The sequence below is a fragment of the Bos mutus genome, chromosome 3 (assembly GCF_027580195.1).
Source record: "Bos mutus isolate GX-2022 chromosome 3, NWIPB_WYAK_1.1, whole genome shotgun sequence".
NCBI lineage: Eukaryota > Metazoa > Chordata > Mammalia > Artiodactyla > Bovidae > Bos > Bos mutus.
In genome coordinates this window covers 79,164,397-79,181,653 of record NC_091619.1, presented here as the reverse complement: position 1 = coordinate 79,181,653, position 17,257 = coordinate 79,164,397, and the positions used below count along the sequence as shown (strand labels likewise).

The following is a 17,257-nucleotide window of genomic DNA, read 5'->3' as shown; positions in this document are numbered from 1 at the left end:
CCCTCCCACCCAAAAAGCTCCCCTCCCTGCACCCACCCCCCACCACTAGTAGCCACCAATCTTCTCTAAAAGAGATATTTCTGACACTTCAAGATAGTGTCTCTGGCACCTCACAGGTACTCGACAGCTAGAATTTACTATTATTGTTTGCTACAGCGATAATATGAACAGTCACAAACCTTTAATCAACTACCAAATGTTGTGTATAGGATTCTGCGGGCTGGGGAGGAAGATATAGGATTCAGCAGCCCACAGCATTAACTGGGGACAAGGGGATCAGAGCAAAGATTATCATGATAACTCCTTAAGTAGCTCTGGTATTCCTGGGCCCATCCAGTGAGCATAAATCCTCTGCCCCACATCCTGTTCACACCCTGGATAAAACCCCTCAGGATGGAGAGGACAGTCTCTACCCTGTGGTGGTATGAGGACTGGGGGCCATCCAGTTCAGAGCTCAGCTTTAAACTGTCTGAAGAAGCTTTACTTCTAGGAAGAATGAGTATTATAAATGGATATTATGAAAAAGCTAAAGTACTTTACATGCATTATCTCAATATAATCTTTACAATAATCTTCTGATCAGATCAGATCAGTCGCTCAGTCGTGTCCGACTCTTTCTGACCCCATGAATCACAGCATGCCAGGCCTCCCTGTCCATCACCAACTCCCGGAGTTCACTCAGACTCACGTCCATCAAGTCAGTGATGCCATCCAGCCATCTCATCCTCTGTCGTCCCCTTCTCCTCCTGCCCCCAATCCCCTCCCAGCATCAGAGTCTTTTCCAATGAGTCAACTCTTCGCATGAGGTGGCCAAAGTACTGGAGTTTCAGCTTTAGCATCATTCCTTCCAAAGAAATCCCAGGGCTGATCTCCTTCAGAATGGACTGGTTGGATCTCCTTGCAGTCCAAGGGACTCTCAAGAGTCTTCTCCAACACCACAGTTCAAAAGCATCAATTCTTCAGCGCTCAGCCTTCTTCACAGTCCAACTCTCACATCCATACATGACCACAGGAAAAACCATAGCCTTGACTAGATGAACCTTTGTTAGCAAAGTAATGTCTCTGCTTTTTAACATGCTATCTAGGTTGGTCATAACTTTCCTTCCAAGGAGTAAGCGTCTTTTAATTTCAGTGCTGCAGTCACCATCTGCAGTGATTTTGGAGCCCAGAAAAATACAGTCTGACACTGTTTCCACTGTTTCCCCATCTATTCCCCATGAAGTGGTGGGACCAGATGCCATGATCTTCGTTTTCTGAATGTTGAGCTTTAAACCAACTTTTTCACTCTCGACTTTCACCTTCATCAAGAGGCTTTTGAGTTCCTCTTCACTTTCTGCCATAATGGTGGTATCATCTGCATATCTGAGGTTATTGATATTTCTCCCGGCAACCTTGATTCCAGTTTGTGCTTCTTCCAGCCCAGCATTTCTCATGATGTACTCTGCATAGAAGTTAAATAAACAGGGTGACAATATACAGCCTTGACGTACTCCTTTTCCCATTTGGAACCAGTCTGTTGTTCCATGTCCAGTTCTAACTGTTGCTTCCTGACCTGCATATAGGTTTCTCAAGAGGCAAATCAGGTGGTCTGGTATTCCCATCTCTTTCAGAATTTTCCACAGTTTATTGTGATCCACACAGTCAAAGGCTTTGGCATAGTCAATAAAGCAGAAATAGATGTTGTTTTGGAACTCTCTTGCTTTTTCTATGATCCAGCGGATGTTGGCAATTTGATCTCTGGTTCCTCTGCCTTTTCTAAAACCAGCTTGAACATCAGGAAGTTCACGGTTCACATATTGCTGAAGCCTGGCTTGGAGAATTTTGAGCATTACTTTACTAGCGTGTGAGATGAGTGCAATTGTGCGGTAGTTTGAGCATTCTTTGGCATTGCCTTTCTTTGGGATTGGAATGAAAACTGACCTTTTCCAGTCCTGTGGCCACTGCTGAGTTTTCCAAATTTGCTGGCGTATTGAGTGCAGCACTTTCACAGCATCATCTTTCAGGATTTGGAATAGCTCAACTGGAATTCTATCACCTCCACTAGCTTTGTTCGTAGTGATGCTTTCTAAGGCCCACCTGACTTCACATTCCAGGATGTCTGGCTCTAGGTCAGTGATCACACCATCGTGATTATCTGGGTCATGAAGATCTTTTTTGTACAGTTCTTCTGTGTATTCTTGCCATCTCTTCTTAATATCTTCTGCTTCTGTTAGGTCCATACCATTTCTGTCCTTTATCGAGCTCATCTTTGCATGAAATGTTCCTTTGGTATCTCTGATTTTCTTTAAGAGGTCTCTAGTCTTTCCTATTCTGTTGTTTTCCTCTATTTCTTTGCATTGATCGCTGAAGAAGGCTTTCTTATCTCTTCTTGCTATTCTTTGGAACTCTGCATTCAGATGTTTATATCTTTCCTTTTGAGCCTGATTTTGGGAGGTGAGAAAACTGAGGCTTGAGATTAAGAGTTTACCCAAAGTCACTCAGCTGGTGAGTGGCAGAGCCAAAACTCGAACCCAGGTGTGAGCAGGTCTGGAGCCCAGTGTTCCTTAATTTTCTGGCTGCTGAAATACACAAGCCCAAGTTACAAACCCACGGTGGCTCATGCAGACATACAAATTACTGACGTCTGTTCTACCTCTTTACAGGCAGAATTGACCCTCTCCCACTGACACTATAAAGTAACCCCACCACAGAATCAACCCTGGTCACTACCAAACATTCAAACTATCAGAAAGTTACATTATAGAGAAAAGAACTGTTTCTGAGGTTAAATCACTTCCAGAGAAGTGTAGCTGAACTCTGAGCAAATGTGGCCAGCTATTGGTTGGAATGCCCTCCAGGATTTGATTGCTTAAGCCGGAAGGCACTTAGTTTGGCTGTGGTCTTTGAAAATGTCCATAACCTCTCCAAATCAAATGGTTGTGGCCTTTAAGCTTTAGAATGTAATCATTTCCATTTATGAGTGGGGTCAGTTGTTTCACAATTCTACCACTGTTTACCTAAGAACCAGTAAAATGCACAGGAAAGGAAAACCAGCTTTAGAGTCAAATGAATTCCTCTCAGATACTAAAAACTCTCAATCTTGTATGCTATCCAGGGCTCTTATGCCCAACTCAGGTAAAGGCTGCTGTTGAATGGTTTTATTCACTTATCCCAGTCAACTAGTGTGAGCAACAAAGGATCAGCCAAAGTCTAGGTCATCAGAAACCAGAGAGTAATTAATTACACCTTGACATTCCACTTTTACACCAGTGGGACTCATGCTTCTAAAATTGTGGAGCCCTCTGAGGCTCCAAATGAAAACTACCCTCTTTTTCCCAGAAAAGTGCTCCATCTTTGAAGCCAGACATAGGTGGAGCTGAATCTTGGCATTACTACTTAATAGTTATGCTTCCACAGGCAAGCTACCTAACTTCGAAGGCCTTAATTTCTTGATCCATAAAGTGCAGAAATCATAGTATGTATCTCATGGGTTTGTGATGAGGGTTAAATGAGTTGATGCATTAAACAGTGAGAGAGCCCATGAGGGAGTATAGTGTAGTCATGAGGAAGACAGACCCTGGAGTCTGAACTTACAACCTAAATACTAGTTGTGTGGTCACTTAACTGCCATTCTTCAGGTTCTGCATCTGTGAAACGGGGATAATAGTCATAGTGACCAATTTCATAGGGTTATTGTGATATGAAAGGAATTCATATGTATAAAGTACTTATAGCCTGACACATAAACACTCCACCCGCAGCCCCAACTTGCAGCCATTATTATGATCTCAGCATCTGGCACATGGCAAGTATTCAGTACATGGTAGCTCAGATTACAAACATCTAGAATAGGAACTGTGTCCCCTCTCCTCGTGATTCTTAAATGGTTTCTCATATGCTATTCCCTGTGTATACTCTTTGGTATATAGTATATATAGTATCAGTTGACTGAGGTAACCAGCTATGAAAATACATCCTATACAATTGGTTGCACATGAAAATAGAATAAACTGATGACATGGCCCAAGCTATAAAGTGATGTCTATTTCAAAACCTGAATCTCTTAAGACAGGAGCCATGCAGAATATAACCCAGTAAAACACTAGTTGATGGCTCTTACATTTTTCTCTGCTGGCATTTCCAAAGCATCTTCCTAAAGCAGAGTGTTACAGTCTCTGTCTCTATTAGTCAAAATTGCTCAAATTGGTTCTGCAGAGAGACTGTAGTCATTCATCATGCCAGGAGCAGGGACCAGACACTCGTGAACTGATTGATCCAGGAAGGCATATTCTTTTCTTTCCTTTCTTTTTGAAAGTCATATTCCATTTATTCCAGTGGTTCTCTCATTTATTCCAGTCCCAGAGCATCCTCATCACCTGGGAACCTGTCAGAAGTGCAGAATCTGACTTACGGAATTAGAAACTCTAGGAGTGAGGCCTAGCAATCTGTGTTATAACAAGCCCTCTGGGGGATTCCAGTGCCTGCTCTGGTGTAGACTCTGCTGGTCAGTACTTGAGATTCAGAGAGTAAGTCTGCAAGGAATATAGTTCTCAGAGAAGCCTCCAAAGAGAAGCAAACCTGGTCGTATCCTCCTATTATCCCAAATACCACCCCTTTCCCCCTGCAATTCCAATAGGGCCACGATCTGCTTCATTATTCCTCTAATAGAGCTGAGGACAAATGCCGCTTGTGGGACCTCCCTCTCCTGCAGATACTTGATCCAGCTAGAATCGGCATGTGTGTGTACTGAAAGATATTTGTGAAAGGGCAGCAGTGGTAGGGCATGAGGCATGGGAAAGGAACCAGTGTAAGGGATTCAAGGACTGTAGGAGGAGGTTTGTCCATTGCAAGAACGTGGACGTCAATCCTTTCCCAGCACCTGCTGCTGAAGCTACCTTCCTGTCCCGGAGCACCACCCTGGCTTCTGGTTCACACCACCGTCCTGGGGCTCTGCTTTCTATCTCTGTGTCTGCGTCACTCTGGACTCAAAGTAAAGCCATCAATCATGCCCCGTTCAGGTTAGAGGTGAAAGGTCACAGAGCGGAATCAGTGCTGCATGCCAACGTTGATGGCCATCACAAAATCCTCACCTCATTTCCTGTGGTAATCATTTAGGAAAAGTGAGCAGGAAATAGCAGGTTAGTCGCAAGCTGTGTCACCCAGAGGTGTATTATCACCTAAGGTGTAACTTCCCAAAGGTGGAGAGAGAGAAAGTTGCTGAGTCTGTCGCTCTTATCCATCTTCTATCTACATAATTGCAGTTTTTTAAAAAACTCTACCCATGGTTCATTGCTTTCATACTTCAAGTTAATGGATGTAAAAGGGGCACATGTCCTCACTTAGTATGCATCACTCAGGTGAGAGAAGCCTGGCCTCTGTAGCAGCTGTTTAGACAGGACAATACTCATATGGACTCACACCTAACAACTCACCATCTAAAAATGTTCTCTCTTCATTTTCTTTCTGGTCAGAGCTCATTGAAGCCTGAATACAGTTGCTCTTCAGAAATTTCAAGGGGAAGAAATACAATCAGATTTTAGAATAATGTATCAACTTCTACATCAACTCTGATTTTTCTCCCCCGCCAAAATTATATAATTTTTTAAACCACACTGAGGCAGATGTGTGTTTACTTTGAGAAGTAAAAATGTTAACATTTAAACTGAAAGCCTGTTTCACTTTTAAGGTACTTAATTGCCTTACAGCATATAATAAACGGAGCCCATCTTGTCATTCAACTAATGGAGGGAGTGATAAAGAGATAGGAGCCCAGGACCCTATTCATTCCAGCTTTCCTTTGTACTTGGTTTACTTTGGCATCGTGCCTCATGTGTATTTTACACTTCTTTACATTTTGTACATCCCTGTATGACAAATACTTGTCAAACAAAAACTAAACAGATTTATAACCCTTTAACTTGAAATGAGCCAAAATTGAACTGCCAAAACTTTATGACTTCATTTTCTTTCATAGTTTTCCACTACATTGGTTCAAACAGACAAACCCCACTTGAGGTCAAGCAGAGGTCATTTCACTTTCATTACTAAAATATAATTTACAATATGCCAGACCTAAACAAGTTTAGCCTAAAGGGTTTGTATAATGTAAACCATCTGTTCCTCAACAATACAGCTAATTTCCTGCCGTCACCATACAGTCTACTGACTGCTTCTTTAAGGATTTTTATGATTTTTTAACTAGTTCAGGATTTATGTAAAATTTGAAAATGAGTCTATAGTTAAAACTCATTTGTACCAAATAACTTGAGCATTTAAAAAATGCAAATCACTGTGTAAATTGTTCCCCTGAAACCAAGCTCTGAGCAGCTTTTTGGTTTTGTTTTTTTTTTTTTTTCCTGGGTATTTCTATACCGGCTGCTGCACAGGTGTTCCAAGAAAAGGTTTTGTGAAATTGGTCGTTTTACTTTCCATGCTTCTTTCCAAAGCAAATCCCCAAATTTGGTTATGACTATCTCTTGTGAACTATTCCTTCCTTCTATCGGCTGGAGAAGGGTATGGACTATATGCCTTCTGGCCCACTGGGTATTATGACAAGGCACACTTGGAGTCAAAACGAACTTTTTTCATGCGTCTGAACAGGGAGAAAGAACAATTATCATTCCACAGAGTGGCCACACACCGAAAGCTGACCTCACAGCCCTACAAGGTGTCAGGCCCCAGGCTGAGCTGACAGAGGCATGCTGTGTCCAACTGGGATTGTTGGCCAGCGGGCTTCTCTGGTTTCAACAGAAGGCCTTATACACGCAAGGACAGCAGTTTTGGCTCTCTTAAAAATTCTTGATAATTTTCTAAGCCTCTTTCTCTGTCTATAAAATGGCAAGAGTAAAAGTTCTTCTTCCATAGATGAATACCAGAGAACTAATTTGCTTACCTCAGTGTAGGGGAATGCAGCCGGCCTTCTTAGCCATGAAGCCCCAGGGGCCATGTGTCAGGCCAGCGCCAAAGTCCTGTCCACCTCCTCTTCTCTTCCCATCCACATAAGTTTGGCCTGCTTGCTTCCTTTCCCATCTGCCACCATCTACTCTTCCCCATGGGTTTTTTTGCTCCCTCTGCCTCCATCTGCATCTTCCAGAATCCTCAGAGGAAAAAGCTACAGGACACTCAAATTCTTACCCACCCGCAGGTTCCAAGACAGACTCTCTGTCATTTTTAAAGAATTAAAAAAAAAAAAAAAACTACAGGAGTACAAAGAAAGATTAACAAGAAACTTAAACATTCCTTTTTTTTTTTTTTTTTAAACATATATGGCTATCTAGAGCTATTTGAGGCTGGGCTGTGCTGTGCTTAGTTGCTCAGTCATGTCCGACTCTTTGCAACCTAATGGACTGTGGCCCACCAGGCTCCTCTATCCATGGAGTTTCTCCAGGCAAGAATACTGGAGTGGCTTGCCATGCCCTCCTCCAGGGGATCTTCCCAAACCAGGGACTGAACCCATGTCTTCCACATTGCAGGCGGATTCTTTACCATCTGAGCCACCAGGAAAGCCCAACAATAATAGAGTGGATAGCCTATCCCTTCTCCAGGGGATCTTCCCAACCCAGGAATTGAACCAGGGTCTCCTGCATGCCGGCAGATTCTTTACCAACTGAGCTACCAGGGAAGCCCTATTTAAGGCTGTAAATGGATCTAAATCATTTGCATTGACTCAACTTTTTGGATTACTTCCCTAATATGGATAATAAAATTGATTTAAAGACCACTTATTAGGTGGAAATTACTTTCATACATCGTTGGATTTAATCCCTACTGTAATTATGGAGGCTAGATATTATATTATCTTATAGATGTGGAAATAGAGTTTTAGAGAAGTTAAGTCACCCAAGTTCAGTCACCTATAATACAGGACTTATCCCACAGGATTGTTGTAGTAATGTTAGTTGCTCAGTTGTGTCCAACTCTTTGCAACTCCATGGACCATAGACCACCAGGCTCCTCTGTCCATGGGATACTCCAGGCAAGAATATTGGAGTGGGTAGCCATTCCCTTCTCCAGGGGATCTTCCCAACCCAGGGATGGAACCCTGCACATCTCCTGCATGACAGATGGATTCTTTTCCATCTGAGCCACCAGGATATTTGTCAAGTGCTTAGAACAGTGTCTGGCGCATAGTAAATGCTATATAAATATTAACTATTATTAATGAAAAGCAGCAGATCCAAAGTGCAAATTCAGATTTGTGTTGATATGAGTCCAAAGGTCACATGGTTTGAATTATCCCACACTGCCTATGGGTTTGCTTCAGTGGGGGAGTCCTAAATCCTCATTGAGCATGTGCATTCTAGGTCGTTTCAGTCATGTCTGACTCTTTGTGATCATCAGGCTCCTCTGTCCATGGGGTTCTCCAGTCAAGAATACTGGAGTGGGTTGCTCTGCCCTCCTTCAGGGGATCTTCCCAACCCAAGGATTGAACCTGCATCTGTGTCTCCTGCACTGGCAGGCAGGTTTTTACTACTAGCACCACCTGGGAAGCTTAATCAGTTTATATTCCTTGGGTTTAGTTCCTCATCCCAGTTTCCCTCAGAAGTACTTTATTACCCCACCGTTACCTTTCTCTAATACCAAAAGCATGGGGATCCTGTTTAGATCAAAAGTAATACCTTCCGTGCCATTCAAGGGACTTTCCCATAAATTGGATTCATTTAAATCATTAAGAAAAGTTCTGAGGGAAACCCTCAGTTCTGTTGTGTTCAATTAAGTGGGTATCTTGCTGCAAGTTTATTTACACTTATCATTAGGTTAATGGGCATTTTGCCCTGGAAAATATCAGCCTAGAATGGAGCTAATCATCATGAATTCTAGATTAGCAGAGTTTGAATTGGAGAAATTTTATACTTAATTTTCCAAACTGTTAAACTGTGCACAGAGCTCTGAATTCCATATGTATTTGCAGAATTGTCAACTTCAATTGGGATACTCTCAGCAGTATTTTTCTAAAAAATAAGGATTAAAGTCCATTTAAAGGGATTATTTTAAAAAACCAGTTTATGTACAAATACATTGCTTTTAAACTTTTTCCATAACAAATTAGGTTAAACTTCAGGATAGATTGGAGATGAGTTTCAAAAATAGTAAAAACACATGACATAATAGACATTTACTTTCAATATTAAATGTCACAGCTTAATACTTATTTTCATTGTGTGTTAGTTGCTTTCTCCTGTTTTAAGGTCAATCAGTAAATAATTCACTTGCAAAGCTGTAGAGATAATCAGTTGGTTTAAAGGCAATGGCTCCCTTCAAAACATTGAAATCTGATTGAAAGGACAAAATATAAAATGGACAAATGTTGTTTTTCTTTCATTAAAAGAATAGCAACAGCGAGATAATAATTTAAAAGTTAAACAGCCCTTGTCATGTTCCAGACATCATGCAAATTTGCAAAAACCCTACAAGATAAGTACAATGATTATCATCCCATTTTATAGATGAGAGAATTGAAGCACAGAGTGGTTCAATATTGTACCCAGGGTCACACAGCTGGTGAGTAGAGAGGGCAGAATTTCAACTTGAACTATCAGTCTGCAGAGATCATGCAAGTAACCAGTTACCTCACTGCGTCCTGCACGTAGCGACATTCGGACTATAAAGCTAGAGGGATTGTAGAAGAGGCAAAGACCAGAGTGGTCGGGGGAGTTTCAGAGCAAGGATTCGAAAAGTAGAGAGGAGCCCCTTCCAAACCTCCCCATCTCTACTATGGGCACCTCAGAACAGTCTTTTATTTTGGTTTCTCTGGCTTTTAGCTCAATATACACCTTAAAAATAGGACAGCATTGGAAGAACAACGGTGTAAGGCAAGAACATGCATGGTGTTTGTATGTGGATGATAAGGAAACCTATTCAGCTAAATGACGCCATCATGTAGAGGGGTAGCAAGGGTAAGAGCAAATCACAGATACTCTGAAGTGCCAGGCTAAGCATGAAGGCTGTATCCTCTGCAGCACTTCTTCTCACACTCCAGTGTTCACCAAAATCACCTGGGGTCTTATTAAATGCACATCCTGATTCTGTAGGTCTAAGGTGGGCCCAAGAATCTGCATTTATCATGAGCTTCAAGTGGTGCTGATATTGTTCTTCCCAAGACCACCCTTTGAGTAGGAAGATTCTAGGCAATAGCAATAAAGCACTGTAGGAGCAGGGGGTGTGGATGGAGGGATAGGTGAATGATGGACAGAAATTTGCCTATGGCTAAGTTGCAGCCAACAATTTTAAAGACTTCTAGATGTACAACGTTGTATTTAATTTGATATATAGAACCTTTCTCGATATAACCCATCCCTCCTTTCAGATGCCAGCATATCTTGCCTTAGGAAATGCTTTAAACAACATTTTTTTCTTTTCTTTTCCATACAGAGCAAGGCTAAAGAGCTGCCTCTTTCCGCTGTACGTTTTATGGAAGAATTGGGTGAATGTGCTTTTGGAAAGATCTATAAGGGCCATCTCTATCTCCCAGGCATGGACCATGCTCAGTTAGTTGCTATAAAGACCTTGAAAGACTATAACAACCCCCAGCAATGGACAGAATTTCAACAGGAAGCCTCCCTGATGGCTGAACTACACCATCCCAATATTGTATGCCTTCTAGGGGCTGTCACTCAGGAACAACCTGTGTGTATGCTTTTTGAGTACATGAATCAGGGAGATCTCCATGAGTTCCTCATCATGCGGTCCCCACATTCGGATGTTGGCTGCAGTAGTGATGAAGATGGGACTGTAAAATCCAGCCTGGATCACGGAGATTTTCTACACATTGCAATTCAGATTGCAGCTGGCATGGAATACCTGTCTAGTCACTTCTTTGTTCATAAGGATCTTGCAGCTCGCAATATTTTAATTGGAGAGCAACTTCACGTGAAGATTTCAGACCTTGGGCTTTCCAGAGAAATATATTCTGCTGATTACTACAGGGTGCAGAGTAAGTCTTTGCTGCCCATTCGCTGGATGCCCCCTGAAGCCATCATGTATGGCAAATTCTCTTCTGATTCAGATATCTGGTCTTTTGGAGTTGTCTTATGGGAGATTTTCAGTTTTGGACTCCAGCCATATTATGGATTTAGTAATCAGGAAGTGATTGAAATGGTGAGAAAACGACAGCTGTTGCCATGCTCTGAAGACTGCCCACCCAGGATGTACAGCCTCATGACAGAGTGTTGGAATGAGATTCCTTCCAGGAGACCAAGATTTAAAGATATTCATGTCCGACTTCGGTCCTGGGAGGGACTCTCAAGTCATACCAGCTCTACCACTCCTTCCGGCGGAAATGCCACCACTCAGACAACCTCCCTTAGTGCCAGCCCAGTGAGTAATCTCAGTAATCCCAGATATCCCAATTATATGTTCCCGAGCCAGGGTATTACACCACAGGGCCAGATTGCTGGTTTCATCAGCCCACCAATACCTCAGAACCAGCGATTCATCCCCATCAATGGATACCCAATACCTCCTGGATATGCTGCGTTTCCAGCTGCCCACTATCAGCCAGCAGGCCCTCCCAGAGTGATTCAACACTGCCCACCTCCCAAGAGTCGGTCCCCCAGCAGTGCCAGTGGGTCAACCAGTACTGGTCACGTGACCAGCTTGCCTTCATCAGGATCCAATCAGGAAGCAAATATTCCCTTACTACCACACATGTCGATTCCAAATCATCCCAGTGGGATGGGTATCACCGTTTTTGGCAACAAATCTCAAAAACCCTACAAAATAGACTCAAAGCAACCGTCTTTGCTAGGAGACTCCAACATTCATGGACACACCGAATCTATGATTTCTGCAGAACTGTAAAATGCGCGACTTTTGTAAATGTGGTATACAGGAGAAACTAGAAAGTCGTAGAAAAGATTTCTATTCAAATATTTTTATTAAAGTAAGGTTCTCATTTAGCAGACACTGCAACAAGTATCTTCTGTGAAGTTTAACTGTGTCTTACCAACCAGGGCAGACACCAGCCAGAAAAGAAACTTTGTGGGATCAGCACTCCATCAGGGTGTATGCCCTGGCGTTGGGATTGGGACATCTGGTTTCAAGTACTGAACACTGTAAACCAGTGAAGAGGAAAAGGACCTTATGATTAAGTATCAAACCAAAAAGGAAAGTCAAATGGTGCTTTATGTATTCACCTTTGGTCACCATGACTGTTCTCTCTCCAAAATGTATATACCGTAGAATTTGTCTACCTGCTGTCTTTTCTTCAGGACAGATGTTCAGGAATTACATTGATTCAATTTAGATTCTGTGCATGTTTGTGTGGAAGTGATGTTCAGAATCAATGAGGAAACTTTAGGCCAAATTTAAAATCCCAAATGGAAATGAGCCATAAGACAAGTGTAAGTTTCTAAGACAAGTGTAAGTTTCTAAGACAAGTGTTAAGTTTCTGAAGCCTTCTAGACAGTGGGGCTTCTTGGAGGGTGCAGAGTACGCTTCTCTGTGAATCTCCTCTGTTGATCATGAAGGCCTTTCCACAGTGTGTTTACACAAGCCCTTGAAATAACTGGGGCATCAGATCATAAGAAGGCTACACGTGGATGCTGAAGTTGATTGTGGGTTGATAGTTTTCTGTGTTGCATTAGAAATGAGGCACCAAAGGCAGCATAGTCAGAAAAGTGGCCTCTTGGCCTAGATCAGCATCCGTGGGAAGGGAACAGGGTTCCCGTGGGGACAGCCTCACAGAAGCTTCCCTGGACCAATAACATTGAAGAGTAGAGGTGTGGCTACAGACCAGATCATCTGTGCTTGCCTCCTCCTGCATATGAGTTGTCCAAGGTATGGGAGTGCACACCATCAGTGGACTCTGGGGCAGGAGGAACTCTTTGTTATCAATATCTAGTTAATTTAAAGTTTCTCACACTTTATTTTCTTATCTGGAAATGTTCACAGATTTTATTCCAGCACCAACAGTTATATGACAATTTATCCATAGAGTTAGTTGGAATCCAAAGACTATAAATTCTACTTGCAAAATATTACATATCTTTGAAAACCAAGTACTGAGTTCTCAGCAAACATTTACCATGAACTGAATTTTTTAAGCTGGTAAATAGAAGCAAAATGATCATTTTTGCCTTAGTTAGAAGAAGGTATCAAATGTGCATCTCATGCCTGACCTGCTAGACATCTTTTGCCAAACTTAGAGTTCTTATGGGTTTCAAGTTCTGTATAAAAAGGAATACTATGATTGATGTTTCTCTTGTTAAACAAAAACAAAAAACTCCTTTATTCTAAGAACAATGTCTCAAAGTCTCATTTTTTTTTAAATTTTACAGCTGAAGAGACTTACAAAGAGACTTACAGGATATAAAATAATTCCTGGCAATAATATTTGATAAAGAGAATGTAGGATAATTAGAAGCACATTGACATTTCAATTTTGTAAAACAACAAATTCAAAGAAATATGTTTACAAAAATGTGTGGCAATTTTCCCAAACAATGAATCTTCAGACAACAAATATGGACCTATAGGTATTGTGAACATAAAAAATTGGCTATATTCAGATTTATTTGGAAATAATACAATTTTACGGCATAAATAAGCTGATTCAGCAGTTACATTTTTTTAACTTTAGGTAAAGGCGAATATTTGTATCCTTTTGTTGCTATGCAACTGTTTAATGATGAAGATTCAACCACAATTTTGTATATCATATGACAATCAATTGTTTTCCAAGAATATTTATTATTTTAAGGAAACACAATTTCAGTGAATCTGAGTTTTTCTAGGAGTCCCTTAAAGGGAAATTAGCATTCCATGAGCCAGTAAAATATCTACTCTGGAAAAACATTACTATGGGTAAAAAATAAATTCAAGTTAGTTTTTTATAAAGAACTATAACATTTATTTTAAACATTTTATAATTACTGAAGTCATTAAGGTGAACAAACTAAATTTCAAAACCACTTGTAATAATGTATTTTATAAAGCACTGTGATACTGCATAACACAGTCCCTTTTGTATTAAAATAGTATTTTTTCACAGACTGAAAAATATCTTTCGCTTTGTGGACAGCATTTTGTAAGATGACTTTATTTTCAGATCTTTTCCCTTTTTTGCACAAAACTATGTTTATGGTTTGTATCACAGAAATGAAATATATCTCTGCATTTTTATATCTGGTCTGTTTCCTTGTTTCCTTTGTTTCTAACTCGATATAGATTTTTTTTTTCGAATATATAATGGCACTACTCAGATATCTTGCCCTATCTTTCCTTATTTTCACTGCATGCATTTAATCACTGTATTACTTAATGTTTGATTTGTTATTATGGGCATTTCAAATAGACAAGCATGAAATTGTAATGACAAGAAGCCTATTTTATATTGAGGATATATGCATTTGTATTTCACACACCAGAGATATTAAACACTGATTATTTTATGCTGCTGTTTATTAAAAATGTTTACCATAAACTATTTCCTGAATATTGCTATCATGGAGGTATTTGGGAATTTTAATATTATTTCTCCTAATGTTTGACATTTCATAGAAAGAGGAATCATAATTTCTATTTACTGCTATTTCATTGAAATGCTTTTTTTTTCAAGTAAGCTGTTATAATAGACTTGAACATTCTTTTGCTAGTGACCACAAGTGGAAGGAAGAATTCCAGTGATTTTTATGACCATATATCACCCACCTATAGATGGCAAGATTTAAATTTTTAAAATCAAAATAATATATTGAGTAATTACTTGACAATTAAATGGATTGTCAAAATTGGGTTTTAAAGTTGAATCTTTTTCTGCCTTGATGTTTCCGTATGAACTGAGACATCAAAACTCATCTTAGAACTCTGAAAAAGCTGAGTACATCTTATCGTGTTCAACTTAGATTCCAACCATATTGATAAAACAAAAGAAATGTGGCCATTTCATTGTCACAGCTTATCTTTATGACCTTATTTGCCCAAAAGAAAGAACTCCCCATCTGGCGATTAATACACACTGTCAAAGAAAATGAGTATCATTATGAAAGTTCAAAGAACTTGTCCATTTCTGCTATTTAATACAGAAGGGGATACCATAAAACCTTCAGGGCCTTATCCATATGTTTTAGGTATAGCTCTTGTCACCACCTCAGCGATCAAACTCAATAAAGCAATCACTTCACATGTCAGTGAGATCTGTGTCAGGTTGGGTTTTTCCCTCTCAGTTGAATTCCTCAGTCTGCCCTTCACTCCCATTTCCTTCTTATGTCTCCAGGCTCTTCCCCTCCCACCATTCCCAATTCCTTCAACTCTGGGATGGGGGGACTTACCCTTAAATCCCTAATTATCAACATCTGCAGGCTCACAGCACTACCTCAGATAATGCCTCCTACAAACCTCTCAGTACTAATTAAAGATGAGCTCTGTTATCTACACACCTTCAAAGATGGTTACCGAACACAAAGGTTCTCAAAGTGTCCTCAGACCAGCAGATTTGGAACTTGTTAGAAATGCACATTGACAGGCCCCACTTCAAAGTAATGAATCAGAAATTCTGGGGCATGTTCCACAAAATTGTGCTTTAACAAGCCCTTCTATTGTCTAAAGATTGAGGATTAGAGAACCAGCCTAGAAGTCTAGGGGTGGAAGGTGGGAGGATGCTCATTACATCCTCAGTAATGTGCATATAAACATTTAATAGCATTTCAAATGCTTTAGTCCCCTTAAAGGTAGTCAAGTTTTGCTTCAGCAAAAATTCAAAAGAGAAAACCAAATGTTGTATATTAATGCCTACATGTGGGAATCTAGAAAAATCGTATAGATGAACTTATTATTTGCAAAGCAAAGGGGGAAAAGAGGGATGGGAAAAAATGGGAGATTGGGATTGATATATATACACTATGTATAAAATAGATAACTAATGAGAACCTACTGTATAGCACAGGGAACTCTACTCAATGTTCTGTGCTGACCTAAATGGGAAGGAAATCCCAAAAAGAACAGATATATGTATACATGTAACGGATTCACTTTGATATACAGCAGAAACTAACACATTGTAAAGCAACTATACTCTAATTTTAAAAAATAATAAAAGGCATCAACATAAAATTCAAAGCTAAAAATGTTTGGATTAAGCATTTGACAATTGATTATATTTTTCTGTAGTTGTTCACTTGGAATGGAGAAGTAACAGTACCTAGATTTTTCCAAAAATATACTCCTTGTCTAGTTCACTCAAGCCCACAATGTTGGATGGTGACTGAAAGCTTTTTCTTTCATATGAACAGGCTCAAAAGAGTTGGTTTCTTAATGTACCTTTTTTTGGCTCCTTGTACTGATGATTAACACAACTAAAGTAATTGTCCTCTGTTTTGCAACTTGAGGTCAAGGTTAGGCTGGTCTTTCTTGCAAGGATGGAAGGCCCAGCTCAAGTAAGCATCAAGCAGAAGCAACTACAGAGGCTCCCCACCACCCCTGAGCTTCCTATGACAACCTGACCCAGTTGGCTGGATGCAGTCATCTGAGCCTGGTTATGCTGTGTTCCTTTGCCATCTACAATCTATCAGTCCCCACTGGCTGGCCTGTGGACTTTTCTGTGCCACTATGCTCCCCACTGCCTTGAGAGCCCAAGAACTCTGGGGGAGGACCGAAAAGAGGAGCTAAGGGAGGTGCAAGAGGTGACTTTCAGACTCTTCTTAATTTATACAGCATCTTTTTCAACCAATAGTTCAAACACCAAAGCAGAAATGCTATATAAGAGGAGCAGAAGGAGCAAAGGAGCACACAGATAAGAGGAAAATTTTGCAGTCAAAAGATGACTGCACCCAACATTTGTTACCATAAATGTCGAGTATTAGGACCCTGTTAATGCAGAGGAAGAAAAGCCTTACAAACCATCAAAGCACCCAACGTCAATGTAATCCTCTGGGAAATTAGACTGGGAAGGCTTAAAAACATAGAGACATACAAGAAGGTCATTTGACACATTTATGACTAGTTGAATCTTAGGCACCATGAATTGCTTATTCACACAAGGACTATGACATTCACTAACCAGGCCTGACATCATGCTGATCCTTACCCAAGTGACCAGGTTATTTGCTATTCTTATCCAAGAATGGTTCAATTAGGAGAAAGGCCCCTTGTTAAGAATGGATAGGGCATTGTGTACTTACAGGCCTTCCCAGGTGGTAGTGGTAAAGAATCCACCTGCCAATGCAGGAGACATAAGAGATGTGGGTTCGATCCCAGGCTCAGGAAGATCCCCTGGAGGAGGAAATGGCAACCCACTCCAGTATTCATGCCTGGAGAATCCCATGGACAGAGGAGCCTGGTA

General features: G+C 40.6%; 1 protein-coding gene across 1 annotated transcript in view; it reads left to right on the top strand.

The window, feature by feature from the left end:
- ROR1 (receptor tyrosine kinase like orphan receptor 1) overlaps positions 1–15,887 on the top strand; it is a 472,088-nt gene extending 456,201 nt beyond the window's left edge. The window contains exon 9 of the mRNA XM_070367903.1: positions 10,351–15,887. Within this exon, the coding sequence (XP_070224004.1) occupies positions 10,351–11,778 (1,428 nt within the window). The 3' untranslated portion in view covers positions 11,779–15,887. The remainder of the gene's footprint in view (positions 1–10,350) is intronic.
- Positions 15,888–17,257: the final 1,370 nt, after the last annotated feature.